Source organism: Artemia sp. Qi Xiang Cuo, chromosome 5 (genome assembly GCF_049724085.1).
Source record: "Artemia sp. Qi Xiang Cuo chromosome 5, ASM4972408v1, whole genome shotgun sequence".
Taxonomy (NCBI): domain Eukaryota; kingdom Metazoa; phylum Arthropoda; class Branchiopoda; order Anostraca; family Artemiidae; genus Artemia; species Artemia sp. Qi Xiang Cuo.
In genome coordinates this window covers 2565938-2589676 of record NC_142798.1, presented here as the reverse complement: position 1 = coordinate 2589676, position 23739 = coordinate 2565938, and the positions used below count along the sequence as shown (strand labels likewise).

The following is a 23739-nucleotide window of genomic DNA, read 5'->3' as shown; positions in this document are numbered from 1 at the left end:
TCTTGGTTTCTTTCCCAAAGGGGGGTAATTGTACGAATTCTCTTCCTTAAAAAGAATGCAAAATTTAACATGAAAAAAAAATCCCCTTTTTTCCATTGTGTTGGATAAATACTTAAGAGGTCAAATTTTTACCTCCTCCTCTTGTTTAAAGGTAAAAAGTTTATTGCTCATTAAAGCGTGATGTATAGAATGGCTTAAAGGTGATCCTATTATTAATTTCTTTACCTTCCTTCTTCTTACTGCTAAATATTACCGAAAATTTTATTTTCTTCATCGGTTTATTTTTGTAGATCATGAAGGCATTATTTTTTCACTGAAAATAAAAAAAAATTATATTTTTCAAGGATATCCCAATAAATAAAAGTTCAAATAGGGATAAAATCCTTTTAATAGACAGTGATGATAGAAATTCACAAAAATACCAGATATTTCGGTCAAATATACAGTGACCGTCATCAGTAGTAGCGTTACTACTGATGACGGTCAATGCATATGCGACCGAAATATCTAGTATTTTTGCTGAATTTCTATCATCACTGTCTATTAAAAGGATTTTATCCCTATTTGAACTTTTATTTATTGTCATGGAAAGGCAGTGTGGTCTCCGAAATTATCAAGGAAATCCCAAAAGAATTATTATTAAAATCATTAGGGGGAGGGATAGGGGAATCAGTGCCTCATTCATCATTTAGCACTAGAAAGTCGTTCAGACGTGGATTGTCACCATAAATGTTGAGAAACTGCTTGTAAGTATAGCCGCAACATCGGAACACAAATATAGTAGGGGTTCTATCATTTGCTGTGTTAGCTTTGAGACATTTCAAAGTATAATTACACTTAGGAAGGTCAAGGGTTGGCTAAGAAGTTGGAATTGTCAGTGAAAAACTCACAAATATAACTCTTAATATGGCTTTTCAGTGTGTTTCCCAACAGAAATATGCAAATATGATAAAAACAGGCGAAATTCCCTTTTAAAAACAACATAAAACTTTAAACAGGGCTAAAGAGAACCTTAATATTGATAAAAAAAAATTTGTCCTTAGTAAACACATATACGAGATTTAATGTCCTCAGTAAAAGCATGTACGAGATTTAATTTCCTTAGTAAATAAGTGACATTAACGAAAATAAGGGCAAATCAAGCGAACACCCTCAACGAGAGCTTCGATTAACCACCATCAAAGTCTCACAATGTCAACCGTGCGTTACCATCCCCTCAAAAAATAGGGGGATAGAATGAGTTACTCAGAATCATGAAGGCATTATTTTTTCACAATAAATTAAAAAAAATAATATTTTTCAAGGAAACCCCAAAAGAATTATAATTAAAATCATTAGGGGGAGGGATAGGGGAATCAGCGCCACATTCATCATTTAGCACTAGAAAGTCGTTCAGATGTGGATTGTTACCATAAATGTTGAGAAACTGCTTGTAAGTATAGCCGCGACATCGGAATTAGACAAAGCCCTTAATAGCAAGAGCCTGTGAAATTTTACTCCCAAAACTGTCACTCTCTTTGTAACATGCAAGCTTTTTATTCAAACCGGAAAAATACAGCATGTTTGGAAAAAACTTGTTTCTGAATGATAAAGAACTGTTTTTCAAAACAATTAAAACTTGTAAACATAGCGGTGGAGGAGAGATTTTATTTACATAATAGAAAAAAGCGTGCTTTGCCGTTTCTATCGAATATACTCATTATATTCTTAAGATTTTGTATTGTTGGAGGGGAGGGGGCTAAGTCCCCCCCCCCCTGAAAATTGAATTTACTAGTAAAACGTTTTTTTTTTGTTTTTTTTTTGGAAATAAAAGAATGAAAAGTGTACACACATTGAAAATTGACGAAACCATTGTTTTCAAAGTTAATAATATATAGTGTACTATAATAAATGTGTTAAAACATAATGAAAATTGGAATGCAGTGTATGAACATTATATAGGGTTTTTGCTTGAGTACATTATAGCTTGCCAAGTTTTTAAAAAAACCGACTAATCAAGTTACCGTATGAAGTAACCGCCAGCTCTCTCTAACCGACTGACACACAAAAAATGAGTGTCACATTAGAAAACCCATTTGGTAGGGCAAGTACCGTTCGTAATAATAGGTGACTGACCCTGGCAAGCCAATTTACCGGTTAAACTGCACGCATATCCATGCCTCAGGCTTGTGTAAGTACATGTATATTTTCAATCTTATACACCCTTACTACTCATGTTATCTTCATTAATAACAATTCATTTACCCATTCACTTAATATTATATAGTAAAATTTTTGTTAAATATTTATTGTAAAGAAACAACTATTGCTGTTCGAAAAATTTTAATATTCAAATTTTGTCAAAAATTTCAATTTTAATCCAAAAGCTTAATTCTTAAGTAGAAAAACTGCAATTTACTCTACATGTACTCCTAATACTAAATGTACTCTACATGTACTCTACATATACTCTACATGTACATGTAACTCTACATGTAAATCTACTCTACATGTATTCCTAATACTACATGTACTCTACATGTACATGTAACTCCACATGTAAATCTACTCTACATGTACTCTACATGTACATGTAACTCTACATGTAAATCTACTCTACATGTACTCCTAATACTACATGTACTCTACATGTACATGTAACTCTACATTTAAATCTACTCTACGTGTACTCCTAATACTAACCAATACTTTAGCTATGTTATAAGAAGTCAAACAATAACTGTATAATTCGTTTTTATTAGTAATAAATATACGTAACTTACGAATAAACTAACGTAACAAACATTCATATTCGTATATTTTTATTATGTATGTGAGGGATTTCGCCCCCTCGTCATTACCTCGCTCTTTATGCTTAATATTGAATTTCGTTCTAATTATTTAAGAATGACCCCTGAATCACAAAGGGTTTAACTTGAATAAATAGCTCTCAGGAAAGTACTAAAAAAAACTTTATAGGAAGGAGCGAGGTATTGACGAGGGGGCAAACCCCCGCATAAACCTAATAATTTCTGCTCGTTATAAGTTTTAATGTTGCTCCTTACTTCAGCTGAAAAAAAAAATTCTATTTAATATCTGATCGTTTTTTAAATAATGCTGGGAAATCCGGCACCCCCTTCAAGGAAAATCCCCTTTCCTCATGAATAATTTCTCCATGGAAAGATCCTCCCACGTAACCTTTCCCCCCCGACCCACCCCCTCCCCCTACCAGAACAAATCCCTCTGAAAATTATTGTATATTTCCCAATAACCAATTCTATATGTAAACAATAACCAGCGTTCAAAAGTTCTATCCCTTCGCCTGGGGATTGTGGGGGATTAAATCATCCTCAAAAATATAGTTATTAAGGAGGAACATAGTTACATAGTTATTAAGCTTTTTTTAAGGACACCCCAGACGGTCAATCGTTTCGATGAAAAGCTTCCGTCCATCAATTGACTTAAGTATGATTCGCCTTCACGGAACCGTTTTGAATCTTGAGTTAAGCGTTGACGGTGAGTGATAGAAAGTTTGTATGACTAAGTCATTTTGATTAAAAACAGTGTGTTAGATTAGCTTTGGTCAAGATTGAAGGGTTGATTGAAGATTGATTAAATCACACGTCAATCGATAGACAGAAACATTTGATCAAAATGATTGACAGTCTAGGGCCTCCTTTAGACTGCGACTATGCTGAAGTGGTTATCTCAAAATTTTGATCGGGTGACTTTGGGCAAAAATGAGCCATGGAGGAGGCCTCGTTGCCCCCAAATTTTTTTTGTCCCTTAGAAAGGGCTCTAGGACTTTTAGTTTCCGTTCGAATCAGCCCTCTCGCGATATTCTAGGAACACTGGGTCGATGCGATCACCCCTGGGAGGAAAAAAAAAATAAAATTCGTATAATCGTGTTCGTAATAAATAAGCATCCGTGATATTTCAACATTTTTGCAGATTGGAGCTTGAAACATCTACAGTAAGGTTCTCTGAAATGCTGAATATGATGGTGTAATTTTCTTTAAGAATATATGACTTCTAGGGAGTTCTTTCCCCCTTTTTTCGAAAATAAGGCAAATATTCTCAGGCTCCTAACTTTTAATGGGTAAGACAAAAATGATGAATTTTTTATTTTGAATCAGCATGAAAATCCGACTCTTTTGATGTATCTACTGGTATCGAAATTCCGTTTTTAAGAATTTTGGTTAGTAATGAGCCGGGTCGCTCCTTACTTACAGTTCGTTACCACGAACTGTTTGAAAATATAAAATTTCGTCGTTTTTGCCAGAAGAGAGATCACAGATTCGTGTTGATTTTTTTTTTCCAGGGGTGATCGTATCAACCCAGTGGTCCTAGAATATCGCTAGAGGGCTCATTTGAACAGAAATTAATATTTCTAATGCTCTTTTTAAGTGACCAAAAAATTAAAGGACAACTAGACCCCCTCCCATGCTCATTTTTTCCACAAATTCGTCCGATCAAAATGTTGAGATAGCCATTTTGTTCAGCATAGTTGGAAAATATAAATATGTCTTTAAGGATGACTTAATCCCCCACAGTCCCCGGGAGGAGGGAATGCAAGTTTTGAACTTTGCCTATTGTTTACATATATTATTGGTTATTGGGAAGCATACAAACATTTTCAGGGGGGGAAATTTTATGGTGGGGTGGTCGGCAGAAGGGAAGGTTTTGTGGGAGGATCTTTCCATGGAGGAATTTTTCATGGTGAAAAGGAATTTGCCATGAAGAGGGTGCCGGATTTCCCAGTATTATTTATAAAACAATCAGATACTGAATAAAAAATACAAGTATTTTCAACTAAAGTAAGGAGCAACATTAAAGCTTAAAAGGAACATTAATTATTAATAATATGAGGGGGTTCACCCCCTTGTCAATGCCTCGCTCTTTATGCTAAAGTTTTTTTAGTACTTTCATAAGAGTTATTTATTCTAATTAAAGCCTTTTGTGATTCAGCGGTCATTCTTTAAGAACTGGAACAAAAACTAAAATTTAGCGTAAAAATTAAGGTATTGACGAGGGGGCAAACACCCTCATATACCTAATAATTTCTGTTTTTTTTTAATCTTTCTGTTACTCCTTAATTCAGTTGAAAATTAAATTAAAAAAACAAGGTTTTTTTAACTGAAAGTAAGGAGCGACATTCAAACTTAAAACGAACAGAAATTATTCCGGATATGAAATGGGCTGTCCCCTCCTCAACGCCTCGCTATTTACTCTAAAGTTTTTTTATTTTTTTTAAAAATAGAGTTGTGAGAAAGATTCAAACTTCAGCTTAAAGAGCAAGGCGTTTAAGAGGAAACAGTCCCTTTTATATACGGACTAATTTCTGTTCGTTTTAAGTCTTAATGTCGCTCCTTACTTTCAACTGAAAAAAACTTGTTTTTTTATTTAATTTTTGAACGTTTTAGAATTAATACAGGTTTTGATTTTGGCTCACCGTACATGAATAATTAAACACAATTTGCATATTAATTCTACTTTTATTTGGTTAAATAGCTTTCTCGAAAGTTGTTTAATTTTATTTACGAACGTTTTTATTAGTGATAAATATACGTAAATTACGAATTAATTTACTTAACGGCCTTATATGTTAATATATTTTTAATACGTATATTAGGAGGTTCGAACAATAGTCAATGCCACGCTCTTTACGCTAAAGTTCAAATGTTGTTCTAATTCTTTAAAAATGACCCCTTAATCACAAAGGCCATTAATTAGAATAAATAGCTCTTATGAAAGTACTAAAAAATATTTGGCTTAAAGAGCGAGGTATTGACTAGGGGGCGAACCCAATCATATACGTAATAATATCTGTTCGTTTTAAGTTTTGATATTGCTCCTTAATGTCAGTTGAAATTTTGTTTTTTTTTAATATAATTTCTAATCGTTTTTTTTTTTAATAATACTGGAAAACCCGTCGCCCCCTTCATAGCGATTTCCCTTGCCCCATGAAAGCTTCCTCCATGGAAAGATCCTCCCACATAGCTCTCCCGACCGACCCCCCCCCCCCGACCCATCCAAAACAACCCCCCCCACTGACAGAAAAAATCCTCCTGAAAAGGTCTGTGTACTTCCCAAGTACCAACACTATATGTAAACATTGGGTAAATTTATTAGCTTTCAGTCCTCTCCCCGGGGACTTTGGGGGATTAACTCATCCTAAAAGACATATTTATTATTTTTTCGACAATGCTGAACAAAATGGCTATCTCAAAATTTTTATCGGGTGACTTTGGGAAAAAAATGAGCATAAGAGGGGGCCTTGTTGCCCTCCAATTTTTTCGGCTACTTAAAAAGGGCACTAAAACCTTTAATTTCTGTTCGAATGAGCCCTCTTACGATATTCTAGGACTACTGGATCGATACCATCACCCCGGGGGAAAAAAATAAATAAATAAACACGCATTCATGACCTTTCTTCTTGCAAAAAATACAAAATTCCACATTTTTTCAGATAGAAGCTTGAAACCTCTACAGTGGGGTTCTCTGATACGCTGAATCTGATGGTATGATTTTCATTAAGGTTCTATATCTTTTAGAAGGTGTTTCCACCTTTTTTCGAAAATCAGGCAAATTTTCTCAGCCGCGTTACTTTTGATGAGTAGGATTAAACTTGATGAAACTTATATATTTGAAATGAGCATTACTATCTGATTCTTTTGATGTAAATATTGGTATCAAAATTCCGTTTTTTTTTTTAGTTTCGTTTACTATTGAGCCGGGTTGCTCCTTACTTACAGTTCGTCACCACGAACTGTTTGAAAACTTGTGTTTATTTTATTTAATCAAGCATAAAGATAAAAGATACTGCCATTGATGAATAAATGGATCCGCAAACAGAAAATATTAAAATGAATGATAGGATGAAACTTAAAACGAACATAAGATTCACATAAACAGGGGTAGGGCTGTCAACCCCCGAGACCTCCAAATGCCAAAGTGTCACCTGAACTTTACTGAAAACAAAATATATTTCCAAGGCCTCTGTTTTATAATTATAACACTGAAATTTCTAAAACTTCCAGAAACTAATGTTATTATATACCCAACAACCAGTCCACTTTTATTAGTAAATTTTGATTACCCTCAAAATATTAGTTCCTGTTGTTTTGTTGTTAGTATTATGACGAATCGAAAATTGTCTGAATCACCGACGAAGCTCTTGCAAGATCTCCTAGTGAGTTAGAGCCAAGAGAAAACCCGCCTTACTTGCTGTAACCGTACTCCTTAATTTGTCCATTTTTGGGAAATAGGCTGCGAACTTAGTACCCGGTTTATAACGTAAAGTCATATCTTAGAAACTTCAACTCCATGCTCCATGCTCTAATGGCATCCATTTATCCTCATTATATTTGAGCTATAATTTCAACCTGATTTGATCTCTTTCAATGGTGCAAGGATCAGTAAATCCTGATGCTATACAATCTAGGCTTATACAATCTAGGCCGGCCTGATATTCTCCAATGGCAAAGGCAGTTGTTGCTTGAATGTGACGGAGTAGGATTTTTGTCAGGACACGTGACTGATGGCTCGTGAGGCTGATCGGACGGTAGTTTCCGCACTCTTTCTTTGACCCCTTTTTATGAATGGTTACAATGGCAGCCGTGCACCACTGACTGGGTACGTGGCTGGTTTCCCACACTACAGACACAATGGCATGGTACAGATCAGTTACATCATCTGATCTAACGTTAATGAGTTCAACGGTGACTCCGTCCGGGCCAGGGGCTTTTCCTTGTTTTAGCGACTTGATTTCTGACTCGGTTTCTGACTTGAATGGGGGTGGTGGTCTGATTTCTTGGTCGGGTATGGGGACTTGGGTTAGTATTTTAGGATCCGCAGCTACTGGGGGATCCAGTTTATTGTTAAAGTATTCTTTCCATCTTTTCAAGTTTCATCTTTGAATCGTAGATCTCATTTCCGTCTTTGTCCAGGATCACTGATGTCTGCGGCTCTTTTTTCCGGCTTAACTCACGTACCATTCTGAAAACTGTTCCGCTATTCCCCTTCTTGGACAGTACTTCGCAGTCTTCGCATTTCTTTCGCAGGTGGTTACGTAGTGCCTTTCTGATCTCTCGCTCTACTCTTCTCTTAAGGAGCTTGTAAGTATCCCAACTGTGACGGTCGGATTTATTGCAAAAAAGTCGCTTATCCTCGCATAGCGCAATGATCTCATCTGTGATCCATGGTTTTTCATTTGGAGTTTTTCTTCCAAGGACGTCATTCACTGTCTCCATGATAGCTGATGTAGCCTGCTCGGTCAGGGAGTCTATCTCATTAGCAGTGGTCAAGGAAGAATGATTTTTCAGGATCTCTCGGAATTTTTCAGATAGAGTGGAAGTGTAGGTCTGCCTTTTTGCGGGATCCCGCAGCAGATCCAGCCGGAATCTTGGGATTTTTGTTGCTTTTTGCAATTTTCTCATTCTTAGCTTGAACCTTGACATCAAGAGAGTGTGGTCAGAGTCGAAGTCTGCTCCAGGTAATGCTACTGTGTCTAGTACAGAAGACTTCCAGCGCTTCGATATCAGGATATAATCAATCATGTTCTCGGTTTTACCGTCCGGGGATCTCCAGGTCACTTTACGTCAATGGCGGTGTTTGAAAATTGTGTTCGTTAAGAATAACTCGTTTTCTCGGCAAAAGTCGAGCAATCGTTCCCCTCTCGCATTGAGTTTTCCTTGGCCAAAAGTCCCCATTACAACGGATCGACCGGTATTATCCATACCTACTATAGTGTTAAAGTCCCCCAAGACAATCAGTACGTCTTTTTTATGGATTTGGTCAATGCTGCTTTGTAGTGTGAAATAGAATTCATTGCATTCTTCCTCACTTCTGGCGGAGTTTGGGGCATAGACTTGGACGACAGAGATATTCTTGGCAGCTCCCTTTAGTCGTAAGACGGCTATTCTTTCTGAGACTGGGGTGAAGGAGATTAGAGATTTTTTGGCAGTTGATGATACGAAGAATCCTACACCTTGTCGATGAACTCCGTCTTTGCGGCCGGACAACAAGAGGGAGGCTCCAGAGAGGTTTTCCTCACTCATTCGGGGAGGTGAGTCTCAGAAAGCCCAATAACATCCCAATTGTACCTCTGTAGTTCTCTAAGGGCAAGATCTAGTTTTCCCGGTTTGGCAAGTGTTCGGATGTTTAGTGTGCCAAAGTGTAGGGAGGTTTTTGTCGGAACGGAACAACCGTGTGGTTTTTCACCCCGGGTGGGGGTCGTCCTAGGCCTAGGATCGTCGGCTGCCCCGGACGCGGTAGCATGTAAAATCGCATTATTATCATTCAAGATTGGTTGTTCGTCGGTTACCCCGGACGCGGTAGCATGTAAAATCACATTGTCATCCATAAAAATTGGTTGTTCGTCGGTTACCCCGGGCGCGGTAGCAGATGTTCGTATAATACTGGACCCTTTTTTCATGTTTTCAAGAGAGGCGGTTTCTTGGCTAAATGGGTGGTGGCGGCAAGCCACTCCTCTCCACCACCTTGCAGAGGCCGTTGTCCGTAAATCTGGATCCTTCACCCTTCGCAGTTGTCCTCCTATAGGGGATCCTCCCACGATGGTGTTCTGCTTCACCATGCAATTTAACCCATTGCTAGGAGAAGGTTTGTAGCTCACAGAACGTGTCCACACGCTGGTGAGTCCTGCTGAGTGCACATTTGAGGGGCCTTCTTCCTCATCCGCCTGTATTTACGGCCCCCAGGCGAGGCTGCCCCAGTCTCTATTATGGACCTCCAGGGACTGGGTCCCCCCTTGGTCCGCGCCTCCTACTCAATGGAGGTACCCTACATATATGTAAGGCGTTCCCCTATCCGCCACCTGGGGACGCGCTAAGTGGCCTGGGGGAGGCCCCTACTGAGAAAGCTCAGTAGGTCTCAGATTTATCTCATCCTAATACACTAAATCACTTTGAAAATCATCTACAGACATATTAAAAAAATCATTAATTGTGATTTCTCAAAAACCATTTGTGTAATCTGACGCACTAGAAACTATGAAAGACTCAACTGGAAATTTTAAATTGTTTGACGCTCGTCTTCATGAATCAGGTTAACAACTTCATTCACTGAGAGTATCTGTTTCTTTACTGTTGGTTTCCATTTGCTGTTGAAACTATAAATGGAAAGACTAAAAGAGGCTCTACATTCTGATAGGGTCTTCAAAAGTAGTAGCGACGAGAAAGAACATCAGTGTTACTAGAAATAATCCAGAAGTTCTTGTAGCCATGTGTATTGGTGACAGAGTGGACAAAATAGAACATTGCCTTATCTGCTTCACAATAACGATTGGGTAAGGCCATGACTAGAACACACATTCAAGTCTTCTTTTACTTCGATTTGGAGTGTATAAGAAGCAGAAAGAGAATGTCTATGAAAGCCGTCAGTTATAATAAGTCTCATCCAAAGTAACTCTTTTTTCCCAAAGATCTGTTTGCACTGACGCTGTAGGTCATCGCAGAAGGCATAAAAAAAAGCACAACGAAGGTCACGACAATTAATTATTGTTTTCCAAGCTGGGAGTCCTCTAGTATAAAACTTATTGAGACAGCTGTCAACAATTTTAAGCAGTAACGAGTAGTTTGAAGATAGCTGTCACACGCATTGCACATTTTTTTGCTCAAGGGGCGAAATTTGGTTTATCGTATACGAAATAAATTTCTTTGATGCCCTCCGCAACAAAAGTGTAATATACCTTCCAACAAACTCTGTGTATTCTGGAATTGTTTGAACATTTTGTGAGGTTGCTTGATACATTATCTGAGACGCATAAAAAACTGCAACTTTCGGTTGTATTCCATAGATATCACACTTCCATTTGGAAGTCAAAATTTCCTGACAGACATAATTTTTTCTTATTAGTGGTTCATTCTTTTTAACTATAAAGGCAAGGGGGATATTGCCTGGGTAACATAAATTACTACCGAGTCCTTTTTCCACCGCCATTCTATTGTACTCTCGATTTTCCTTGTTAGTAACGGCAGTTAGACATTTTGTATGTGACTTTCTAGAATTTTATAAATTGTCTCGAAGTTTGACTGGCAAAACACGATTAACCAAATGATTTTTCGGAAGTAACCTTTTTTTCAACAAGGAAATCCTTCCATGTGCATTTTGATGAATAAACTTGGAGCATATAGTTTGTACAAAATTGTCCTATTTCTTTCACCTTAACAAGAAGCGGATTGGGAACTTCAGAAGTAAACGAATTGTAGGGATGGATGTCCATATTTTGTTTAGAAGTATATTATGTTTCTTCATAGCACACATAAAATTGTTTATATTCTTGTAGTCAGGAATATGAGTAGTCCGATATACTGTTGAGGTAAATCCTAGGCATCTTAATTGTGCTTCTTTTGTTAGAGGAACGAAGGGTAGTTTGTTTAGCGTGCGTTCCCAGTCTTGATGTTCTGTAAGGCGTTTGGTATTTTGCTTCAGATCCTTGTTTAATAGCTCTAGCAAATAACCAACGAGATGCTATTTATATCTTCGCCGGATCTACTTCCAAAGTGGATACTTCTTCTGCACTGTTCTTGAATGTAATTGGAATAGCTTGCTATGTCTCTAAGCTGCTCAATAACTGAGTCTAAGCTGACTCTTAGATACTTCATTGAAGCCATATTTAAATGCCAATTTTCAGTCCACATTGCGTCCCAAGCAGCCTTAGCAGCTAGCACTGGTTCATAGAATAATACTCCCCATAAGTTAAATTGTGCCTCCTTAGAACCATAGCTTCGTCGCCATCTTTCAAGGTTGTGGTGACAAACCTCCGAGTTTCTCAGATGCATATCAAATCCCTTTTCTGCCAGTTTTGGTCGAAAAAAAATGAAGAAGCTCGATATTTAATGCAAATCAGAGTTCTTCTAGACAATAGTGTGTTCTATACACATCTTTGACTTCCTGAAGGAATTTGTACTCTGTTTCGTCGAAATATCCCAAAGCAACAAAAAGTTCTCATAGACCGGCATCACTAAAAGCCGACATAATTGTTTTTAAAATAGTCCACTGCCAATGGAATAAATCAAGAGATAGCACAAATCAGATATTTGTTGGTTACCTAAATAACACTCTTGCTGGGCAAGCTGATATATTTTTTGATCAAAATTAAAAAGCTTTTGAGCTCCAAGACCATATTGTTCAACGATCTGCCTGGAAAACATTTTCCTGAACACATGCATATCTGTTTAAAAAACAGGGATAATGTCTATCAATCGAATAGCTAGTGTTGGGAGAGCGTTTTATTTTGTGTTGTTCATGTACATAAGTATGTTTTTGGTTTCAAATATAATGACAATTACAAATCGTGGTGTTTGTAATGCTAGAGCCTGCATCAACATCTTGTTCTCCATTTTCAGAATCAATATCAAACATTTTTTTGATTTCCTCAAATTTTTTTCTTTATAGTGGCATTCAAGTAAATCCTCCAGAATCGGTTTACCAAACTAACCAGTATTTGTGTTTGCATTTGTATATTGAATCTTTTCCAAGGAACCCTTTATCGCAAAATATATTCCCCTTGGGGATGTTAGGCTCAATGAGGATAGCTCCCCTTTTCCTAAAGTCTGGTTAACTGCAGTGGCGTAATTTCATGGAAATCCTGGGAGTGGGGCAAAGTTGGAGCCAATTTATCCGAATTAAGTAAAAACAATAGCGAAAGCTGAAAAATTAGCCGTATAGTAACAAAAAAGGTAAATATATACTAAAGAAAACTGACCCGTTTCTGTGGATACTTGAATTGTGCAGGCTTATTTTATTTTTGACAAGATTTTTAGAGAAAATAAATTCCAGCTGGGGGGGGGGGGCAAACTGGGGTCCTGCCCATAGAAAACTTTGACCCTGGTTAACTTTCTCAGGCTCGTGGCCTTTGAGTGGTAGCTTTAAACTTTTACATATTTAGAAACATCAGAAAATTACATTTTTTATACATATATGTTATAAAAAAAAACAACTTTTTTTAGAGTTTTCTGCTTAGCCCAATTCGCCCCTTAGTCCTTACGTACAGTTTTAAAGCTAAAGAGCCTAAAAACTGCACAATTATAAATACTTACTTGGTCGAACATCATCCTTGCCTGAATAAAATAAATTGTTATATCTGATGCGTCTGCTTCAACTCGACCTGATATATAACTGCTATTGTTGTCAAATGACTTAAAAGAGTGCATTTCATTGTCCACACAATCTTCAACGGGAGGAATTTTTATGTGAGTGGAATTCTCCTATAAAAATTCTCCACGGGTGAGGGGCATTCAGAAATTAAGAAACTAATGCAAAAACAAGTTTTCAACTGAAAGTAAGGAGTCGCATTGAAACCAAAAACGAACAGAAATTAATCCCGTATGTAAGAGGGACGCTGAAAAAAAACGCTGGAAACGAAATTATTCAATCAATAAAGGGTGTCGTAATTTAATACCTTTTCAAGTTCAAGTTCTTTTATTCATTAAATATAAAAGACTCTTCAGTCCAGAAAGATTCCAAAGGACCCAGAGGCCCATTAATTGGGAAAAATAATTAACACTACATATGTATCATTTGCAGGTTACTGAACTAGGGCTAGGCAAAAATAAATAAGGAGTGCTGCTCAGAAGAAGACAACCAATCTCCACATCACCTAACAACAAAAAGAAATCTCACTTTGTCAGAGACATCCAGGGCTCCCAAGGGAGTCCAGAAATCCCAGCTCCTCCACAAAAAAATACCAATAATTTTTTCAAAGTTTTCTGCCTAATTTTTATTAGGCTCTTGACCTACCGGGTTATTGATAATTTTATTAAAATTCCCTCCTTCAATTTCATACTCGTCTAAATTGTCTTTTTTATTATTAGTGTTGTCCTCACTAGGCAATCGGGTAGATATCGGGTGGTAGTTGAGTAGACAATCGTAACGCAAATAAGCTCATTAAAGCGCAATAAATAGGGCATGGCACGAACTCCAAACCTGTATTGCATTTCATATTTTAGTCCATATATTACCCTCGCCACTGTGGATATGGGTGTTTTCAACAGATTAATCAAAAAATTTTTTGCACAAAATAAGTTTTTCGATAAAAAATAAAGAGCTCCATTAAACAAAAAATAAACAAAAATAGAAAGAAATAATGTAACAAGCATACAACTACCACAAATCAGAATCAACAAATAAATGAAACCCAAAACAAATAGAAATTAAAATAAATCAAACGCAAGATGAGCAAACTTTAATCTCAGTAGGGTTCTAAACCCTATGCTTTCTAAAAAACAGAATATAATTTGTATTTTACTGAAAAAATTCAAATGAACTTTCTGAAAAAATGTTCAATGTCAGTTTAATGTACATATGCTGATATTTATTCGTCAAAATCTTAATTAATTTTTTATTTCTTAAAGTTATAAAAGTTAAAACATTTAAAAGATTTTGTTCAGTAAAGTACAAATTATATTCTGGCTTTTAGAAAGCATTTAGAATCCTACTCAGATTAATTTCTACTCGCTTTGAGTTTGACTTATTTTAATTTCTGTTTGTTTTGGGTTTTATTTACTTATTTATACTGATTTGTGGTAGTTGTATGCTTGGTAGATTATTCGATTCTATTTTTGTTCATTTTTGGTTTAATAAAGTTCTTTACTTTTTTGTTTAAAAAACTTATTTTGTGGAAAAATTTTTTTAATTAAGTTCTTTTCGTTTTGTATTGACATAGTCTTTTTCAGGGAGAAGGACTGAGCCTCTCCTGAAGTTAAACAGCCATCCCTTCCATAAAAACCTTAAATACCCCCTTGCCATAACTTACAGCTCTTGTCCCTAATCTCTGAGATTTTTTTTAACCCAAAAGCCTTGTTATATGATATTTAGACTATTTTGAATAGATTGGCTATTTCAAAATTTCTACTAGACGCATTTCGGGACAGCACGACGTGTGTGAAGGGTGGAGGGGATGGCTGCCCTCTGATCACTTTTACTCTTAAAAAGAGCACTAAAGCGTCTGATTACCAATCCAATGAGGCCCTCCGAAGTTTACATGACCACACTTTCTATAAAAACCCTATATGTCCCCAAGGCATAACTTACAGCCCTTTTCCTTAGGGCTTGCTGGATTTGTTATCTTCAATGATACAAGCTTCAGAACTTTTTGATGGGTTAAACAAAACGGCTGTATCTAAGTTTGCCCTCTGATCACTCTCGACTAATAAAAAAAGGCACTAGTCTCTCAATTTCCAATCGAATGAGCCCTTTTTGAAGCTGCTACGACAAAACCTTTTTTCCCCAAGGTTATAAGTTACGGCCCTTGTCCTGAGGGCTATGGGGGGGGAGGGTTGTCATCCTCCAAGACATAATTTCCAGACGTCTCAACTACGTTGAACAAAATAGCCATATCAAAATTTTTATCGGATATGTTTGGGGAAATGACGGGCGTGCAGGGGGGGGATTCTCCCTCTGATTACTTTTGACTATTCAAAAGGGCAATAGCCCTCTCAATTTCCCATCAAAAGAGCCCTTTTTGAAGTTTTTACGACAACGCTTTCTATAAAAACATTTGCCCCCAGGGCATAACTTACAACCTTAGCCCTGAGGGCTGTGAGGGGGTTTTCAAACTCAAAAAAATAATTTCTGGACCCTTCAACTACGTTCAACAAAATTGCTATATCAAAATGTTGATCGGAAGTGTTTGGGGAAATCATGGACGTAGGAGGGGTAGTTACCATCTGATTACTTTTTACTATAAATGAAGACTCTAGCCCTTTAAGTTCCCAATTGAAATAGCCCTTTTCGACATTTCTACAACAACACTGGCAAAGACCTATTTTGCGGAACTTTCAACTACGATGAACAAAATGTCTGTCTAAAATTTTGATTGGATGTGTTTGGGGAAATGTTGGGCGTGAGAGGGGCATTAGTTGCCCTCCGATCACTTTCAACTACTATAAGGTTCGAACACTGGAATGTTTTATTTTAGTTATGCTGACTGTAACGTGATTCATTTAAATTACATTAAAAAATAAATAGGCCCAAAATAACCGTGAGAGGGGGGTTAGTTGCACTCCAATCAGTTTCGAATATTGGAAAGGGCACTAGCCCTTTCAATTTCCAATTCAATGAGCGCTTGTTCAAGTTTCTACGACAAAGCTTTCAATAAAAACCCTATATGCCCCAGGGCATAACTTACAAGCTTAGCCCTGAGGACTCTGGGGGGAGTGTCATCCTCAAAGATCTATTTTTCAAACTTTCAATTACGTTGAACAAAATGGCTATCTGAAAATTTGGATTGGATGTGTTTGGAGAAATGGTGGGCGTGAGAGGGGGGCTAGTTATAATCACTTTCGACTATTAAAAAGGGAACTAGCCCTCTCAATTTCCAATAAAATGAGCCCCTTTTAAAGTTTCTATGACAACGCTATCTATGAAAAACCTTATATGGCCCTTGGGGAATGGTAGGGGCTCCATTCACTATTGACTATTAAAAAGGGCAATAGCCCTTTCAATTTCCAACCAAATGAGACTTTTTTGAAGTTTCTACGAAAAAAATTTCTATAAAAACCTTACACGCCCCCAGGGCATGACTTACAACCCTTGAACTGAGTGTTGTGGGGGGGGGGAGGAGATTTGTCATCCTCAAAAACCTAATTTCCAGAACCTTCAACTACGTTGAACAAATAAATATCTCAAAATTTTGATTGGATGTGTTTGGGGAAATGGTGGGTGTGAGAGAGGGGCTAGTCACCCTTCAATCACTTTCGACTATTAAAAAGGGCACTAGCATTCTCAATTTCCAATTAAATGAGCCCGTTTGTAGTTTCTACGACAACGCTATCTATAAGAAACCTTATATGGCCCATGGGGAATCGGTAGGCGCTCCATTTACTTTTGACTATTAAAAAGCACACTAGCCCTTTCAATTTCCAATCAAGTGAGCTCTTTTTTGAAGTTTCTACGACAACACTTTCTATAAAAAAAAACTTTATATGCCCCCAGGGCATAACTTACAACCCTTGCCCTGAGGGTTGTGGCGGAGGGGGGATTGTCATCCTCAACAACCTAATTTCCAGAACTTTCAACTACGTTGAACAAAATGGCTATCTAATAATTTCGATAAGATGTGTGTGGGGAAAAGGTGGGCGTGAGAGGGGGGGGGGCGGTAGTTGCCCTCCAATAAATTTTGACTATTAAAATGGACACTAGCCCCTTGAATTTACAATCGAATGAGCCCTTTTTGAAGTTTCTACGACAAAGCTTTCTATAAAAACCTTATATGCCCCAAGGGCATAAATTACAACCCTTGCCCTGAGGGCTGTGGGGGGAGTGTCCTCCTCAAAAACATAATTTCTATGTGGAAATCAACTACGCTGAACAAAATGGCATTCTCGAAATTTTGATTGGATGTGTTTGGGGTAATGGTGGGCGTGGAAGGGGTGTCAGTTGCTTTCAAATCACTTTCGACTATTCAAAAGGGCACTAGCCATTCCAATTTCCAATTGAATGAGCTCTTTTGGCAGTCTCTACGACATCTCCTTCGATACGATACATCCCTGATCTAGAAAAACAAAAACCAAATAAACAATACATTGTGCCAACATCGTTCTTTACTTAGACAGGCGCTACCTATGATATCACGCACTAAATGTATGACAACATAGGTTCTTTGCGAGCTCCTCATAAGCACGCAAGTGACATAGACCGATGTGCGGTTTTAGAGTGCTTTGTAACTCTTTTCATGGGATTTGCCTTTGAGCAATTTTTCTTAAACAGTTGGGATAGATAGTCCTGACGAGCGTTTCGACGCTTTAAATATTTATTGGACCTGACTTTTCAATTATGCCGAACCCAATGGCTATTTTAAAATTTCCATTGGATGTCTTTGGGAAAAAAGGGGACGCCGGAAGTGATCTAGCTTCCCTCGAATCTGTTTGGTGACTAAGATTTTTAATATTTTTTTTAAACGTGCCCTCTCACGATCATCTAGGATTCTTGGTACCATAAGATCAACCCTGGGGAGCAATTTTTCTTAAACAGTTGGGATAGATAGTCCTGACGAGCGTTTCGACGCTTTAAATATTTATTGGACCTGACTTTTCAATTATGCCGAACCCAATGGCTATTTTAAAATTTCCATTGGATGTCTTTGGGAAAAAAGGGGACGCCGGAAGTGATCTAGCTTCCCTCGAATCTGTTTGGTGACTAAGATTTTTAATATTTTTTTTAAACGTGCCCTCTCACGATCATCTAGGATTCTTGGTACCATAAGATCAACCCTGGGGAAAAAAAAAAAAAAAGAAAGACATACACACATCCGTGATCTTTTTTGGCAAGAAATACAAAACTTCAATTTTTGTACACGAGAGCTTGAAACCTCCACAGTAGTATTCTCTGAACGTTTTTTTAGTTCCGGAGGGGGGGGGTACATACTTCGAAGGGTCCTTTTAATGCCAAAGTATTCTAACTCTCATTGATCCTTTAGATAAATACAGAATTAGTTTTAAGGAAGGGGGAGGATGGAAGTAGATATTGATATATGACCCCTCTTGATTTCCGGTAATATTTGTGATCTGCACCGTTATTTTGAAGGTAAAGACATTTTGAGGTACCTATTTTGTGCTTTTTCTATAGCTGCTCAATTTTTCACGTGGGTGAATTTTTCATGGGAAAATGTAAAAGTTGGAATAGGGATAAATCCTTTCATTAGACAGTGATAATTAACAAAAATACTGGATATTTCGGTCACTGCACATGCGACCGAAATATTCAGTTTTTTTTTTGAATTGTCACTGTCTAATAAAAAGATTTATCCCTATTAGAACTTTTATTTATTGTCATGGAAAGGCATTGTGTTCATTGATATTACCTATGAAGGGGGGTGTAATTATCCTGGAGGAATTTTCGGCAGAGGGGAATTTCGGAAAGATTTTTCCATTTTTCTTAGAAAATCAAGTCGATTTGCTCAGGCGTGGGAATTGTGATGGGTAACTTTAAATTTAATGAATGATATGTATTTGGAACCAACATAAAGAGGCAATTTTTTTGGTGTATATTTTCTTATCCTATCTCACAGTTTTTTGGAAATTCGGTTACTGTTAAAACGAAGGATTCCTTGCTTACATTTTATTACCACAAACAATTTGATTTACCCTGGTCTTCTATATGATTAAATAAAAAAAAAGTTTTTTTCTTGCTGAAAGTAAGGAGCAATATTAAAACTTAAAGGGAACAGAAATTATTACGTATACGAGGGGGGTTGCTTCCTCCTCAATATCTCGCTCTTCACGTTAAAGTTTTCCGGCATTTTGTAAAAAGTTACTGGTTGTTCTAATTATACGATCCTTGTGTATCAGGAGTCGTTTCTAAGGAATTGGGACAAAATTTGTACTTTAGCGTAAAGAGCAAAGTGTTGAGGAGGGGTAAGCCCCCTCGTATACGTAATAATTTCTGTTCGTTTTAAGTTTTAATTTTGGTTCTTATTTCAAGTTGAAAAAACTTGTTTTTTTATTTCTGATCGTTTTTTAAATAACGCCAGACAATCTAGCTCCACCTCCACGGAAAACTCCCCCTCCCCACGGAAATATCCTCTGGACAATCCAATCCCGGTGAAAATTTAACCCGGACAATTACCCTTAACGCCTCAACATGTAAAGTTGAGTCAGTAAAGAGAAAGCAAAACATAAAAAGAAATTTCGTATAGGAATTCTGGTAAATTATCCCAGTATCCAATTTTGCTTGAAAATTTCATCCCTGAAAAATTCCCTCTCCATTGAAAATTTTCCCCGTACAAAGTCCCTCCAGAGAAGAAAATTCGCCCTTCACTCCCCACCCAAAATTGTATGCATACTTCTCAATAACAAATACTAGCCTATACGTAAACAATGAACAAATTTATAACCTAAAAATCTTTCCTTGGGGGCTGTGGGGGGTCATTTTATCTCCAAAGACATAGTTGTTAAGCTTTTCAACTATGCTGAGCAAAATAGCAATCTCAGAATTTTTATTGGACGATTTTATGAAAAATGTGGCATGGGAGGGGGCCTAGCTGCTCTCCAATTTTTTTGGGTCACTTAAAAAGGGCACTAAAACTTTTTATTTCCGTTAGAATGATCCTTCTCCGACATTTTAGGTCCACTGGGTCGATATAATCGCTCCTAAGGAAAAAATAACAAATAAACACTCATCCGCTATCTTTCTTCTGGCAAAAAGTACAAAATTCCACATTTTTGCAGAGAAAAGCTTGAAACCTCTACATTAGGGCTCTCTTGTACGCTGAATTTGATGGTGTGATTTTCATTAAGATTGTGTGAATTGAGGGGGTGTTCCCCCTTTTTCAAAAATCAGGTAAATATTCTTAGGCTCGTAACCTTTGATGGGTAAGACTAAATTTCTGAAAAATATATATTTAAAATCAGCATAAAAATCCAATTCTTTTGATATATCTATTGGTATCTAAATTTAGTTTTCTAGAGTTTCGGTTACTATTGAGCCGGGTCGCTCCTTACTTACAGTTCGTTAGCACGAACTGTTTGATAACCACTGTATGTAGCCCTTTCGATGAATCTCACAAAAATTTCTACAAATTACACGACCTAGAAGTTTCAGTCCTGATCTTGGGAAAAGTGTACATATATATTAGATATTACACTAAAAACTATAATAGGTACATAGATTGTTATTATATAGAATCAGAATTTAGAATCCAATTCTTTTGATATATCTATTGGTATCTAAATTTAGTTTTCTAGAGTTTCGGTTACTATTGAGCCGGGTCGCTCCTTACTTACAGTTCGTTAGCACGAACTGTTTGATAACCACTGTATGTAGCCCTTTCGATGAATCTCACAAAAATTTCTACAATTTACACGACCTAGAAGTTTCAGTCCTGATCTTGGGAAAAGTGTACATATATATTAGATATTACACTAAAAACTATAATAGGTACATAGATTGTTATTATTTAGAATCAGAATTTTTTGAAACCTTTGGGATTTCTAGGGTTACATTGTGCTCAATTGGAGCTCTATTTCCGACAACATATTAATCAAACAGTTCGTGGTAACGAACTGTAAGTAAGGAGCGACCCGGCTCAATGGTAACCGAAACTCTAGAAAACGGGTTATTGATACCAATAGATATATCAAAAGAATCAGATTTCAATGCTGATTTCAAATATATAACTTTCATCAAGTTTAGTGCTACCCATCAAAAGTTACGCGCCTGAGAAAATTTGGTTGATTTTCAAAAAAAGGGAGAAAGACCCCTTAAAAGTTATAGAACCTTAATGAAAATCACACCATCAGATTCAGCGTATCAGAGAACCCTAATGTAGAGGTTTCAAGCTCCTATCTGCAAAAATGTGGAATTTTACATTTTTTGCCTGAGGAAAGATCATGGATGCGTGTTTATTTGTTTTTTTTTGTTTTTTTCCCCAGGGGTGATGATACCGTCCCAGTGATCCTATAATACCGTTGAAGGGCTCATTGGAAAGGAAATTAAAAGTTCTAGTGCCCTTTTTAAGTGACCAAAAACAATGGAGGCCGACTAGGCCTCCTCCCACGCTTATTTTTTTCCCAAAGTCACCCGATCAAAATTTTGAGATAACCATTTTGTTCAGCATGGTCGAAAATATGATGAATATGTCTCTTAGGATGACTTAATCCCCCGAAGTTCCCAGAGGGAGGGCTAAAAGTTATGAACTTTACCCAATTTTAACATATAGTATGGTTTATTGGTAAGTATACAGATGTTTTCTGTTGTGTTTTTTGCGGTTTGGGGTTGTTAAGGTGGGGTCGGTGGTTATTTTGGAGGATCTGTTCATGAAGGAAGTTTTCATGGGGGACGGGAAATTGCCAGGACGGGGGCGCCGGACTTGCCAGCATTATTTATTGGTTATTGGAAAGTATACAACCATTTTCTGGAAGGATTTTTTCGGGAGGGGGGGGGCTAGAGGAGGGAGTTACTCTGGAGAATATTTCCGTGGAGGATGTTTCTTTGGGGTAAGGGACATTTCTATGAAGGGGGCGCCGGATTTCCAAGCATTATTTAAGAAACGATCAGAAATTAAATAAAAAAAAAACAAGTTTTCTCAACTGAAATGTAAGAAGGAATATTAGAACTTAAGACGAACAGAAATTATAACGTATGTGAGGGGGTTCTCCCCCAAGTCAATACCTCACTCTTTACGCTACAGTTTTTTTTTAGTGCTTTCAAAAGAGCTATCTATTCTAATTAAACGGCCTTTGTGACTCAAGGGTTTCTGAATCAAAATTTTTTTTAACTTTTAACGTAAAGAGAGTGGTATTGACTAATGGGAGAACCCCTTCATATAAGTAATAACATATACGTAATAAAAAAAACAATAAAAAACAAGCGATACGGCTCAATAGTAATTGAAACTTTTAAAAACGAAATTTTGATGTCAATAAATGTATCAAAAGAATGTGTTTATAATGCTGATCCTAAATATATAAATTTTATTAAGTTTAGTATTCCTCATCAAAGGCTACAAGCCTGAGAAAATTACTCGATTTTTTAAAGAGGGGGGAAACATCCCCTACAAGTGAAACAATTTTAATGAAAATCACACCGTCAGATTCAGCGTATCAGAAAACCCTATTACATAGGTTTCAAGCTCATATCTGCAAAAATCTGCAACTTTGTATTTTTTGCCAGAAGAAAAATATACGAATATAGAAGTTAGTTACGTAAGTTAATTTGTAAAGACATCCATTTAGCAAAAGAAAAGTAAAATTTTTATACAAATAAAAGCTGCATTAACTAAAAAACGATCAGAAATTAAATAAAAAAAACAAGTTTTTTAAACTGAAAGTAAGGAGCAACATTAAAACTTAAAACGAACAGAAATTATTCCGTATAAAAAAGGGGCGGCCCCCTCCTCAACGTCCCACTCTTTACGCTAAAGTATGACCCTGTCTCACAACTTTATTTTTAAAACAATAAAAAACTTTAGTGTAAAGAGCGAGGAATTGAGGAGGGGACAGCCCCTGTAAAATATGGAATAATTTCTGTTCGTTTTATGTTTTATTGTCGCTCCTTACTTTCAGTTTAAAAAACTTGTTTTTTTTATTTAATAAACTTTTAAGAACGGTTAGATTTCTGGCTAAGCATAAAAAGCTTATCATGTTTCTTTGTTTCTATGTTTTTCATAAAGAAACATAATAAAATATCTCATAGAATAAAATATAATAATAAAATATAATAGAATAAAATATCTCAAATTTTTATTCTATTTTCATTGTAGTCTTTTGTAGTTAATATCGGCTGTTGACATATTTAGTGTTGAATAGTACAAGTCCAATCTACTGGGTGGAAATTTGGGTTTTGGGCTTGGCAAATTTGGGCTTGGCAAATTTGGTTACAGTATTGATTAATGAGTAGGCATCATTTCTTTTATATTATTATTACATCAATATTTTGTATTATTACTCTCCGCGTCTCTTGTGTTTTCTTGTATATTCTAACGTTATGCTTAATTATTTCTCTTTAGTGACAGACTTTTTAATTCACACTTTAAGAGTAATTGGAAAGCAGTTAAATAAACCACTAGGAGAAAAAATATTTTTAATTACCAAGTACTTCAAACGAAAACATTCTTTTGGTCTCTAGATCCGTTTTAGGTCCGTCCATACATTAACCAAGCTATTTAAAATTGCCTTTGAGCTGCTTCAAAATACTGAAGTATTTAGGGTAGTACCACATCACCCCCGTTATGGCATTGTTACGTAGAGGAGGAAGAGTCGCGTCATCCTTATATTTTAGCCACCCAATTGCAAGCTTGTT

The 23739-nt window shown here is 36.7% G+C and overlaps 2 protein-coding genes across 2 annotated transcripts; both read right to left on the bottom strand.

The window, feature by feature from the left end:
- Positions 1-7859: 7859 nt before the first annotated feature.
- LOC148951717 (uncharacterized) lies at positions 7860-8537 on the bottom strand. Its single transcript, XM_089088655.1, has one exon. It carries the CDS (start codon positions 8535-8537, stop codon positions 7860-7862), a length of 678 nt encoding a protein of 225 aa, XP_088944781.1.
- A 42-nt stretch (positions 8538-8579) lies between these two features.
- Positions 8580-9038, bottom strand: LOC148951716 (protein CFDP2-like). The gene has a single exon (XM_089088654.1). The coding sequence runs from the start codon at positions 9036-9038 to the stop codon at positions 8580-8582; it is 459 nt and encodes a 152-aa protein (XP_088944780.1).
- Positions 9039-23739: the final 14701 nt, after the last annotated feature.